This window comes from Pinus tabuliformis, chromosome 4_2 (genome assembly GCF_031772625.1).
Source record: "Pinus tabuliformis cultivar Carrire ecotype Pingquan chromosome 4_2, CPIR1, whole genome shotgun sequence".
In the NCBI taxonomy this organism is placed as follows: Eukaryota; Viridiplantae; Streptophyta; class Pinopsida; order Pinales; family Pinaceae; genus Pinus; species Pinus tabuliformis.
Genome location: NC_142304.1, coordinates 1,049,483,177 through 1,049,496,602, shown reverse-complemented (window position 1 = coordinate 1,049,496,602; position 13,426 = coordinate 1,049,483,177). Strand labels below are relative to the sequence as shown.

The following is a 13,426-nucleotide window of genomic DNA, read 5'->3' as shown; positions in this document are numbered from 1 at the left end:
AACATGATAAGTAAGAAAGATCCTACACTACCTTAAACACTAAATATAAACTGGACTCTATATGAGATGGCAGAATAATTCAAGTTCATTCCCTAGACTAAAAGCAATTCATACTCCCCCAACCATCTGCAAAATATTTTGAATTTCTCATAACATCACTGTTATTCCATTATTGGAAAGTGGAAGAGGGGGTGTATTTTGAAAAAATGGTTAAATGATTCCAACGTTGCAAAAACATGGAATTCTGTACATTCAAATTCTTTTTTTCTCCCGGTGCCAAATTAAATATAGTACTTTGAAAAATTCCATCATTAATTGCTTACTTGTAAAGGCAACCTTATGAAAATCAGTCTGATACCCTGATTGCGGGTGTTAGACTTCATTTTTTAAAGAAATCTTGCAATTATTAACATCTCATAACACTGCTCTGCCCCACCTCCACCCAATTTTGGTCCCATTTCAAAATTGAATTCAAACGCTTTCCCCTAAGTTTGGTCCCATTCCAAAATTAATTTCAAAAGCTTTCTAGAGGGAAAGCATAAAGCTCTGGGACATCGCAGGGCATGAGTCATGACACATCATCTTCTTTTAATCTGCCCTAATTTCATTGTATTGAGGAGGTCACATAAATCCCAGAAGGTGACTTAAATCTGGATCTCATTGCATAATCTTCTAAAAATTAACAGAACTCATTGTTCTACTGTGTTTGATCCAGGTCCTTCACAATGGTAATCTCTACCCTACGTTGTTGCGCTCTGGAATAATGTCTTTATCAAATTTTATACTCCCTCTGTTCTCTAATCTTTCTTCGTTTATGTATAACAGGAAAGCAGACAGGGGTATAGCCAAAGTCAGGAACAGAGGGAGACAACAAATAATCCTGAGGATCTCACTGCTTTTGTAAGTTTTTTCGATTGGTTTTAAACGAATTGGGCTTAACCCACGTTCCCACCTATCCACACGCGAATTTGATTTACAAATAGATGGTCTCTCATTATCTGTAAAACTAATAATGGAAATGGTAGAATTTGGTATGCCTTTTTGATTTGGATGTTATTTTTCAATGGGTGATGTATTTCTTGTTGTTTAAGCACGCCCAAATGTAGTTCTGACCATGTCGTCATGATATACTGCATTGATTTGAGCATACTGACATTATATCCAGAGTGGGTCATTTTATTTTCTTGTGTTCAGCATATCCAACTCCACTGCCGAGAGTGCAATAGTACTTTTCTACATTGTTGGCCCATTACGGTGCCTTTTTTTTTTCTTTTGGATGGCGTTTTGTCCATTTTGATGATGCCCAACTGTAATGTCAGTTACATGATATTGTGGTTTACTGCTTTGTTTGGTCGAAACGATGATGAAGACTGTATTATGCCGTTGATCACAATTCCATAGTCTTCAGGTTGTGTGTCCGACGTTAGGAATACGGTTTTCTGTCTGGTTAGGGCTATGCTAGATGTGCTAAGATATTGTTTGCAGTGGCTTCACAAGCACGCTGTTGAGGGTTTTGCCAAGAATGATTGTTTGAGGGAGTACTGAATTACATGGTTCTTGAAGCGTCTTAAAATCTAGTTCAAGAATCTTGCTCTAGCATACTATATTCAATGATCTTTGGTTTTATTTATTTTCGTCCACAGTAATAGTAAGATTAGGAAGCTTGGATCCATTTCCTAGAATGGGCATGTTGAATTGTTGTGGCCAAATGGAGGTGCACTGCAAATGAACAATGGTTATGAAATTTAAGCTCAGGACGGTAAGTGTAATGACAAGGCTGGATAGCTGAGAGATAGTCAAGGATAAGAATCTAGAACCACAGGATAAATAAATCAGGACTGAGCTCAGTATGGTAGTGGACATTAAATTATTGGAACTTCCAATGACATAATGGATGGATGCAACTCCATCTCATACTCTGTTTGGTTCTAAATCTTAGATTTATTTGGCTTTATAGCTCCGTATGGTAGTGGGCGTTCTATTATTAGAACTTTGAAATATTGTCTAATGCAGCTCCAGCTCATACTCTGTCTAGCCCTAACCCTTAGATTAGTTTGCTTCATATCATTAAAGGTATTTGATTATAAAACGTGTAAGCTTGTTCAATCCCCTCCATTGCCATACCTTTTTTTGCTGTCTTTCTTTCTTTCTGCAAGACTGCAACATTATAAGGTTCACCGTTCAATAGTATTGGGCCCCATAATTGACTGCAATAAAAAGGTCTAATAAATTCTACCTCCCCCAAATTTCCAAAAGGGGAAAAAGGTAGTAGTATAATAATATTTACATTACTCTGTAAAAGAAACACTATAAGATGTTATCACTTCAAACTGTAACAATTACCCTACCTTAACAATCATCCATGTTTAATCAATTGTAGAAAGATATAGTGTTTGACATAAATTGTGTTATGGATGCATTTCAAATTACTGCAGATAAGGTAAAACTCTAAACTACATCGTCTGCCAGCCTGGTTAAATTGCATAATTTTTCTATTCTGGGATTCATTTGATTTTCTTTATGGATATGTTAGAATAGACGAGCCTGTAGTTGCTTACACTAACATGTTCCTAAGGCTGATTCATGCTAAAGAACAAAAATGGTCTTGAAGTTTTAGCGCTATTCTTATGTAAGATTTGACCACCTAGATAGCGTTCTACAGTTTTTCTTATTAGTATCAAGTAATTGGGGCAGTACTAGGGATTACTGTATTATGTTATTACATTTTCTCCTAAATGCTTGATTCTAGTTCTGATAGAATCTTGATTGGTTTAATCTGATGGAATTTTGAATTTTGGATTCATTCATTCTGCAGAATGCACTACCTAGTAACTGTAGAGAGGTTGTTCTTGACAAAAAACCGATTTATCAATTCAAAGGGGCTTTTAAAGGAAGCTTGTGAAAATTTCTATTTTGTTCTTCTTTCATATGGTTTTATCAAGGATTGTTCTATTCGAAGCTTGGTTTGGCTTGTTTGGATTGATTGATCATTGATGATGTGTATTTCTCAGTCAAAATCAACGAGTGACTTAGCTAAGGACCCAAAAAACAAAGAATTATCAGGCATCAAGGGATACAGAGTGATAAAATCCTCATGGAATGAAGCATAGTGTTACCTCCAAGTTATGCACAAAATATAAATGCAATCACCAAGCACAAATCCCAGGGCAACTTGAGAACACCTGCTGTCACCTTGGTGGTCATCCTCCTCACTTTAGGTCAGCTCTCCTTTGGCACAAGAGGTGATTCCCTCAGATCAAATCACCCATCTGTGTTGTTGATGTAGATCTACAAATGAGATTAGTGATTTGATTACCTTATGGTTTTGCAGTATGTATTTGATGAAATTGAAGAGGACAAGTGCCTTATCCTAATGGGCTAGGTGTCTGGGCAGTAAGATGACAAATTGGCCTTGAATAAAATGAAGAAATCAACTAGACTACTAGTTTACTATTGAAAAACCCTACTAGTCATATCCGCCAAATAAGTGTGCAAAACTGAATGAAATATTCCATTTGATACATATTCACCATCCATATAACCTCCACCAATGCACTCGGTAATCATCAAAGTAAAGAGAACGACAGGTCAATCAGCAAAGATGAATGAACAACGAATGAATACCTCATTTACAGATCTGTTTACATCACACATGAAAGGATCAAAAGATCACAGCCAAATACGACTCTCTGAACCCAAAAAAAAAACCCCCAAAATGAATGAAATACTTCTGGATAAGAAGAATGCACCAACAGATTTATAGTGGCAGCCCTGTACATTACTTCAGCTCACAGAAAAAGAAGATGAATGCAGCATAAATATGTCATGATTTTTCTAGTATAGGAACTGGTATGGAACCCCCATCACTCCTCACATGCAAATCTGAAGGGTGAATGATTCTACGTTATCTAGGACTGGGTAGTTAATATTGTTATAGCAGTCAACGTGTTCTTGGTTAGTTGGTAAAGTGGGGGTGTTTCAACTTTCAACCTCCACCAAGGTTCAAATCCCTTGAGACATGTTTTGTCCCTTGTGAATTGGAAGTTCTGGTTGACTTTGGCAAAACAGATGCTCCCCACCCTCTGCCTTTCAGCCAAAGGGATCTTTGTTAATTTTAGGTATGTTCTATGCTGAGAGCAATTTCTTCAATTTTTCATATTAACTCAATATCAATTCCAGATTAGCAATCACATTTAACATGATAGTAAAATGCAGATAGAACATAAACATAAATCGCGGAAGACAAGCCAAGACAAGAGGACACAAGATGTGGTGCCAGCCAGGGACAAACTCCAATGTGGGGAAACCCTTGATCGATTCTTCCTATATGTTCTTCAATAGTTCAGCAGAGAGAGAGAGAAATGTATGTATACATCAGAAGTCAACATTTTGACTTGTCATAATAAGAGCAAAGATCTTCTCTAAGAAGATGACACATGAGGTAGCTGATCTGAACACAGGTGATTCCATCACCTTGCTGTACCTATTACTGTGCTGCACCATCATACCATGTCCATCATCACTGTGCTGCACCATCACTGAGCTGTACCTCATCATGCTGCACTATGCATCACTGTGCTACACCACTGTCACAGTGCACTATGCTGCATCTATTCACTAGTGTACCCATCACTGTGCACTATGCTGCACCCATCACTGTGTACTATGCTGCACCAATGACTGTTGTACCCATCACTGTGCAGTGTGCACTATGCTGCACCCATCACACACATGCTGCACTTCAATACATTCGTGCTGCTGTACTCTATTACTATGCTGTCCGATCATATCATATTGCTGCACCCTATCACTGTGCTGTCAATGCTACAGGACCAATGTTACTTGGGAGCGGGAGCGGAAGCGGGGAGCGGGAGCGGGAGCGACCATTTTCAGAAGCTCCCGGTTTGGGAGCGAATCCCGGAGCGATTTTTTAAAAAAATATATATTTTTTATATTTTTTAATTTTTGATACATATATGTCAACAAAAACATGTAGAATGATGAAATAGACATAAAAAACATAAAAAAACATAAATTGATCATTGAACCATATCACATCAATCATCTAGATTCTAGAAATTATAATCGTCATCAACCTTAGTAAAATTAAAATACATATTACAACTGCAACATATTGAGTCTTATAAATCATGATTCATCAAATTCAATATTAAAGTTTCAACTTCAAGCTTTCAGAATTGAAAATTCAATAACATTTATCATCATTGATCACCAAAGTAACAAGTTGTACTTGTAAGCCAAGTTTAACCATTACAAGAAGTAATATCGAAGATATTTCTAAGTCCTAACTTCTAACTGTTAACATGATATGAAATGTTAAAAATTTATAAAATGAAACATGAATAATGAGATGAAATGAAACAACTTTAGTCTTTCACAAAGCATCATATTCATAATTCACAATCATTACGAATGAGTTATAATTGCCAAGGCCCAACTTCAAACTTCAAATTTTCATTGTCACAGTGATATAATGTTTACAAAAAATATCATAATGTCATAATGATATGAAAGAGTCAAGAGTCAAGAGTCAAGGACTCAAAACTCAACACTGAACAGTTATGAAAACTAAAGTGACAAGTCTAATAGAAACTAAAAAAGACAAGTAAACTGTAAATCTACAAGTGGCCCTTGCCACGAGAGTCTCCAGGAGTATAAGTAGGTCGTGGTGGTCTTCTAGGAGTCTCCCGCCCAGACCGACGACCAGAACTAGAGCCTCCATGCGAGGGTGTCGATGGAGGTGGCGACAGCAATGGAACAAGACTCGGGCCCCGAGAACTGCTACTGGATGGTGGAGGTGGAGGTGGCATGGCTGCTGCAGCTGCTTCAGCTTCATCCCGTACAAGCTCCTCTTCTAGTTCTTCCATATGTACAATGCCATCCTCCAAATTGTCGTCCTCAGGGTGATTGTCCCAAATTTTATATGTGGGATCTTCATTAGCCCGATCACAGTAATGGCTCAACAACCTCAAGTTGTAGTGCACATAAAGTAAGCTTTCTGCTCGGTTTTCGTTGAGCCTGTTTCTTTTCACATTATGTATATAACTGTAGGTGCTCCAACACCTCTCTGCAGAAGAAGAATTTACAACCTGTGAAAGAACTTTTATTGCCAATTTTCGCAAAAGTCTGTGGCCGCCATATGTTTCCCACCATGTGAGAGAATCAAATTTATCTTTGTCATCCATTGCATGGAAGTTACCATACAAACCACTGCCAGTGAAGTATCTGCCTATTTCAAGGCGCACAGCTGCACATTCCTCCCTGTCAGGCACCAACTTTTCTAATGCTTCCAAATATCCTCTAGTTACCTCTCGATCTAAATGGGGTTTGGTCCTAACACCACCCCCTGCTGCAGGTTTGCCCAACCAAGAATCTGAGTAGTATTTTGGCGTAAGGATATACGCCAAGCAATGTAGTGGAAGGTTAAGCCTATTCCACCGTTCACACACACAATCGTGAATCAGTTTGTACAGGTCGGGATCTTTGTTATGAACAATGTCTTTTATTTCCCCCAACATGGTATCCATTTGCTCATACACCTCGCCAATCACTGGTTTGTCTGTATCTGCAAACCGAATCATGTTATAAATTGGCTTGTTGAAATCCAATACCTGTCTCACAGTTGTCCAAAACTGCCCATCAAGAGCGGCCTCCTCCACCGTTTCAAAACCTGCAATGTCAGCTACATTTGTAGCCCTTTCCTTTAACACCTGCCAATGTGGACTTGATACCATGCTAGCTAATGCCTCTCTTACCTTCAAAAGGCGCCTGAAGGTGAGGTAATAGCTACCAAATCTAGTCCTCGCAATCTTCAGCAACTCCAATCTCGAGTGACTGCGGAAAAGGCCATGGGTATTGCTATGATTTGTAATAAATTTTATCATTTTTTTTCCTTTCTTGTACAAATCACCAATCCATTGGTATTGTTCATTTTTGTTTTTGACAATATCATGCAACAGAAGGTTCAATGTGTGAACCAAACATCCAGACCAAAATATGTTCGGGTATTTATCCTCAATAATTGCTCCCGCTGCCTTACAATTAGGAGCATTATCAGTGATGACTTGGATGACATTGTATGGGCCAATACGCTCAATTGTTTCAAGCAATGCTTCTGCAATGTTGATAGCGGTCTTGAACTTGTCTGAGTAATCATGTGCAGCTAGAAAGATGGGACCACTAACAGACACGGCAAGAACACTTATCAATGGCTTGCCTTTTACATTTGTCCATCCATCAGATACAATGGACACCCCATTGTCAGTCCAAGAACTTGTCATTTTATTCAAAGAATGTGATATTTTTGCTTTTTCATGATCAAGGCCAACAGTTCTTGCCTTGTCATACCCAGGGCTCTTGTATCCTTTAGGGGCATCATTTATGGCAGAAAGCATTTCGTGCCAATAAGGTGAGCGTAGAACATTGAATGGTATCCCACATGCATAGAGGAACCTGTAAACTTTTGAATCCACATCATTCCTACACCCCTCATCAAGGAAATCTGATATGGTTCTACGGCGTAAAGATGATGACCCTGTGCCTCCATGTCCATATCCACTGCCTTGGGAGGATGCTGAAGGAGTTCTTTGTGAGCTTGGTTCAAAGAAACCCCTTGATCTTTTTGCTCTGTATTGGGCGTCCTCCTCTTCCTTTATGTATTTGGCTCTATCTGCTGTTGACACCTTGTCACAAGTTTTGATTCCTATTTGTTTCTCTCCATCCCATGGCCTTTTCCCGCAGAGGTGTCTTCTAGCACGGGTGTATGAGCCTGTGTAGTCAATGTTGCAATGGGGGCAATGAAATTTAGTGGTTCCACCCCCTCTCCCTGTTTCAGCCCTGTGAACATATTTCCACAATGGAGTTTGGTCTTGTTTAGTTTTTTGACCCTCATGTTCACCCTCCTCCACATCCTCCTCACTGGGGTTTTCACCCATTTGACTTCCTCCGGCTTCTTCATCCACCTCTTCAATTTCAGGCCCCCTCCGTTTCCTACTCTCTTCCACCATAATAACCAGAAAGGGGACCAGGAAGAGGAAAATGCCAATAAAAATCCTCAGGTCCATCGTGTTTGATGTTTGTAGGGTTTGAGTCTTGAATCTGCAAATTAATTTAGTTTATTGGGATTAATTCATTTAATTTATTAATTTAATTTAAATTAATGATCTTTAAACTCAAACAGGTAAATGAAACTAACCAAATTAACTACCTAACCAGCTAAACTAACTAAATGATTAAGTTACTTACCTCTGCAAGCTTCCTCCTCGCTCCTTGGCACTTGCTCCTCGCTCCTTGGCACTTGCTCCTCGCTCCTCAGCTCTAGCTCCTTGCTCCTCAGCTCTTGCTCCTTGCTCCTTTGCTCTTCCTTAGCTCTCAAGCTCAAGCTCAATCTCATTGAAATGATTTTTTTTTGGCCCATTGGGCTTATAAACCAAAAAAAATTAGTTAATTTTTTTTGTTTTTTCGGGTCCGACGGAATTTTTTTCCGCCGAACCGCTCCCGGAGCGATCCCTGGTCTGTGAGGGAGCGCTTCAGGGAGCGATCGCTCCCGCGCTCCCGGAGCGCTTTTTAATGCCCGGGAGCGATCCGGGAGCGCGGGAGCGATCGCTCCCTGAAGCGCTCCCTCACAGACCAGGGAGCGCAAATTTTTTTACGGGAGCGCGCTCCCGAAAATCGCTCCCGTCCGGGAGCGATTTGGGGAGCGCGCTCCCGACCCGCTCCGGCCCGGAGCGCGCTTCGGGAGCGGGTTCGAGGGGGGGGGGGCACTCCCCCGCAACACTGTACAGGACCCTTCTTAAGGGCTAGATAGACAACAGCTAGGGCTGCTCTGTAGCTGCAGATTAGGGCCACCTTAGGACAGCGTATATGGAGCTCTCTTGACAGCATTTAGAACCTGTCTTTTTAGGCCTCTTTTATACAGTCATTAGCCCTCTTATTCTCTGCGGCTAGGGCATGATATGACCCTCCTAAATCAGCGTCTAGATGTTTGTTATAGACCTGTGTTTTTACCCACTCCTTACTGTGTTTCCATGACCGTATTTAGGGCAGCGTTAGAGCTGGGTCACCTCCTTTATGACTAGGGCTTCTCCTTGCGAATAGAGGTCTCTTTTAGGACAGCGTTAGGGCATATAAGGATAGCGTCTTTGTTATGCCTTTCCTTACTGTGATTCCAAGGCTACATGAAAGTCTTTAGAACAGTGTTGAAGGTTCTTCATCATGGCTGCTATTAAATCTTCTCACAAGCCTGTGGCTAGGGCACATAAACAGCAGATTTAGGGTCTTCATAGATCAGCACCATAGGGTCTCTTAGACCTGCGTTTAGGACAGCTGAGGGTCTCTTCTATACCAACGATATAGTTGCCTTTCTCTTCTGCGTTAAAGCCTTCTTCACCATGACTGTGTTAGAGTCTAGGGCATCCTTGTATGACAGCGTATGACAGCATCTTAGTGTCTGCTTTGAGGGCATGAACTCTCTTCTAAGACAGCGTTGAGACTTCCTCCATTAACTGCGTTTATTAGGGCAGTGTTAGAAGCTAGGTCACCTCCTTTTAGGGCTGTGTAGATCCTTCTTTCCCATGGCAGCGTTCAGATCTAGGGCATTTCTTCATCAGGGGCAGTGTTGTCTCTTAGGATCTCTCCTCCCGCCAAAACCCAAAGACAAGTGGAGAGGAAGAGATCTCAAGCAGAGTGTGTGTGCAAATGACTAGCAAGCCACCTCTTTTTATACTAAAATGTTGAGCACAAGAGGGGGCAATTTGGTTGCTGGCCGACCTTGACGAATTGTCCCATAACACAAATAAATTCATATCTCCATGAATACATGTCGGAATCGGATGATCTTTAGATCAATCCTACACTTCTCGACGAGAGGAATCCAAGGAAAATATCAGCTACCATGAATAAGTAGACCCACATGGAGTTTGACCCTAGTTGCCAATTTTAACAATCTTTCTGGAGTTATGTAAGGCTTAAGCCAGCTACAGTCTGTTGTAATACTTCCAGATTGGCAAAGGACACATCTGCTGCGCATTGATAACAGATCATAAGAAACATCTTGTCCAAAAAAACAACTGTTATAGAATAGCTCTTGAACTTTTCTTTTGATGCAATTCTAGCTGAATGAGGCCAGAATCCTTAGTCTGTCCCTGGTCCAGTCCGTTTGAATTCATATCTCTGTTATCATATTATCAACCCATGCAACTGAACCACAGTTCATGGACTTGAAAGCTCATGTCTGCTTAGAGTCTACAGAAAACTAAACCCACATCTGTTCATGGATTTTGAAAGCTCGTGTCTCTAAATATACCATATAAACACAAGAAACATGCAGAAAGCCAATATAGGACATACAGTTGATGTGCCCGATGTATTGGTCAGTGGTATCTATGGCTATATATGATCCTTAAATCAAACTGCCAACCTATCTATCTAAAACTCAAATATTGCAAAATGTTTTCAAACACCTAAGAGCTAGATAAACATTAGTGATTTCGCTTGGAAAGACAGTTTAAAAATGAACATTGATAAGTCATACTAAAGATAAACAATGAGCTGTATCAAATGAGGGTATCCTAGCTCTGCTGCTACTAAATGGATATCTTTATTATTTCTACATTTAATGTATGTTCTTGTCAATGCTTTCATATTTAAATGAAGAGTCTTTTTGTTGTTTTTTATTCTACAAGTTGGCACGAGGTTTTCAAATATGTTCTGGCTTGTTATTGTGCATTGGTTTATACTCTACTTATGGAAGTCCTTAAGATTTGTAAGTTGACGTGCTAGACTATTAAGTTGGTTTTTTATTTCTTGTTTTGTTTCAGGTTAAAAATCTTCTGGAACAAATGGTAAGGTTCTTTGCCCCATGTAATTTCATTTTCTTACTTCTTATTGTTATTCTGCTTGCTGTCCTCATGGATGCAATATTTTGGAAAGTTGACATGTTGGCATTATTTGATGTTAGTTTTGGTCTATTCGTAATGTGAGTCCCAAGTTCCAATAATGTTCCCTCTATTCTGTTATTATCCAGTATACTGTAGGATGGGCATTATCATGGTTGCTTAATGAGAAATGATGAGCAAGTATAACGAGTGGTAAGAGTGATTTGTTCATAGGTCTGTTTAACTGTAGTTACTGTTTGCTTCTGTTGCAGCAATCCAGGTTCCAGACAATGTCTCAATCCATCATCACAAAAAATATCCTTTGTTACATCTTCACTACTTTATATACATTTGAATTGAATGAATATCTTCACATTCATGATCTGTTTGTGTGTTTAAAATTTTGCTTTTGTTGTTTTGCTTGCTTAACAGTTGTTGGAAAAAACTAGCTTTGCAAATGATTATTCTTGTACCTCTCAACATGTGATGTGTTCTTCCATATTTATCTTTTCTTGACTGATTTTCACTTGACGAGATGGGATCTCGTATTGATGATATCGAAAAGAGTATTGAAGATCTTACCATTGAAACAGCAGGGGAAGTTTCACCTTCTAGTTCTTTGTCTCCTTCAGATCAGAGTGGCACAAACTGAAACAGTACTTGGAAGCAGAGACATTTGAAACTCCGAAAGACACATTGATTTCAAGTTCTTTAATATATAGTAATTTTGTTTCGACTGAAGAAAGAGCTCTTTCTTGAAGTCATGGCAGTCTGTTTATAATGAACTTATGTTTGGATATAGGTAATATCATTTTTTCTTACAGTAGGTCGACATAACATGTATTATTGGAAACATATGGCAATGCTCTGCCCAACTAGTTGTTGTGTTGAATATTATGTTTGTAGTACACGGTTTATAAAGAGGACCGAGCCATGTTCTTTTGGATGGATTGAGCAGGCCCTTTCGGTTATTCTGGTACTGCTTTTTTTTTTCTTCTGTTTTTCTTTCTGGTAGGCTACATATTGTTTACTAGTGAAGCTGTAAGAAGGCTTGTATGGCATATCTCAGAAATTGATAGCACCTGAACTTTGAATACGGATTGTGTTTGACTTACAGGGTTTTATTATATATGTGTCCGTATTGGTGTTATTTATGTTTAGAAGCATGTCATGCTTGTAAGAGGGATTATGCTGATAGGTGGTATATTTTGGAATAAGGCTTCCAGAATTTCCATTCTTTCAAAAAAATTATATGGATGGTTTAGATTTAGCAATCTGAGAATTTCTTTGCTGTATACACAATCTAATGGATGAAATCAAGGGTTTCCAAACCATTTTTCCATTCAAAACTTATGCGGTGTGTTTGTAGCCTCCACTCTGTCCTGGGCGTTTCAAATTCTCAGCGTAACAGAAATTAAATGGTACACAAGTGTTTTGATGACTATTGGCATTTATCAGCCATTTAATTTATATATGGCTGTGCTGCCTTATTGAATAATATCATGGATGCATTTGTATCGCAAGCTTTGTAAATAGTTTCCCTGGAAACAACAGTGAAAGAGTTTTGTGGAGATCAGGAATAAAGTGAGTCTCATGTTTCTTTCACTGATGCTGTTTGACTAATAATCCATAATAGTGGGAAAGATGTGTTTATACAATATCAAGGAGATGAAGGAAATAACATAATTGGATACGGTGCATAGAGGTAATTGTATACTTATCGCAGATGGCCCTACAAATGGGGTGAAGAAAGGACTGTCAATTGGTTCACGGATTCGTTAAGCCCAGGGCTTGAAGGATAGGAAAGGTACGTGATAAATACAATGCTTATGAACGTTTCAAATCTCATTTGAAATATACCAAGGTTGCTGATGGCCACAGGGCATGACCATAGATAGGAAACCACCAATTGTTTGGTCTGCATCATTTCATCTACAACATTGCACGCTTGACATTAAATGTTTTTTGAGGTTTCCCCAGTTTCTATGATGATCTATTTGCTGCTGCTAGCCAAATAGTTCATACAAGATGGAAATTGTTACTTATCTATGTGAAACATGAAATACATTTCTTTTTTGTTTCAGTTTTTAATTGGGGAAATTTAAGTCTCAAACATAACTCCATGCTTATTAGGCACACATGTTCTCACTGATTTTAATTTGGGAAATTGAAGTCTCAAACATAACTCCATGTTTATTAGGGCACACGTTCTCATTGATTCCGGAGGTCCACATTGGCTGCTTAAGTTTTTTGGATTATCACAATCTATAACATGAATCACACGAAATATCAATCAGAACCAATACTGAGGGATGCCTATGCTATTGAGGCCATAACGCACAAGTTTTCTAAATGTACTCATGAATGGGCCATTTTCTGAAGCTTGTCAAATTGTTAACTACAGGAAGTGGGTGTCTTCCACAATTCTATGAAGGTAAGCGAAACTAAATCTATCTAAATGTTACCTGTCTATTACATCAAAAGAAATTTACAGGGTGCTGTCATATATGTACTTAAATTTTCTGAACTAA

The 13,426-nt window shown here is 39.1% G+C and overlaps 1 protein-coding gene across 1 annotated transcript; it reads left to right on the top strand.

The window, feature by feature from the left end:
* Window positions 1-453: 453 nt before the first annotated feature.
* Window positions 454-11,841, top strand: LOC149173211 (heat shock factor-binding protein-like). The gene is made up of 5 exons (XM_089424534.1): window positions 454-728; window positions 826-900; window positions 10,839-10,862; window positions 11,168-11,210; window positions 11,423-11,841. Exons 1-5 carry the CDS (start codon window positions 726-728, stop codon window positions 11,545-11,547), a joined length of 270 nt encoding a protein of 89 aa, XP_089280660.1. The 5' UTR covers window positions 454-725; the 3' UTR covers window positions 11,548-11,841.
* The last annotated feature ends 1,585 nt before the right edge of the window (window positions 11,842-13,426 follow it).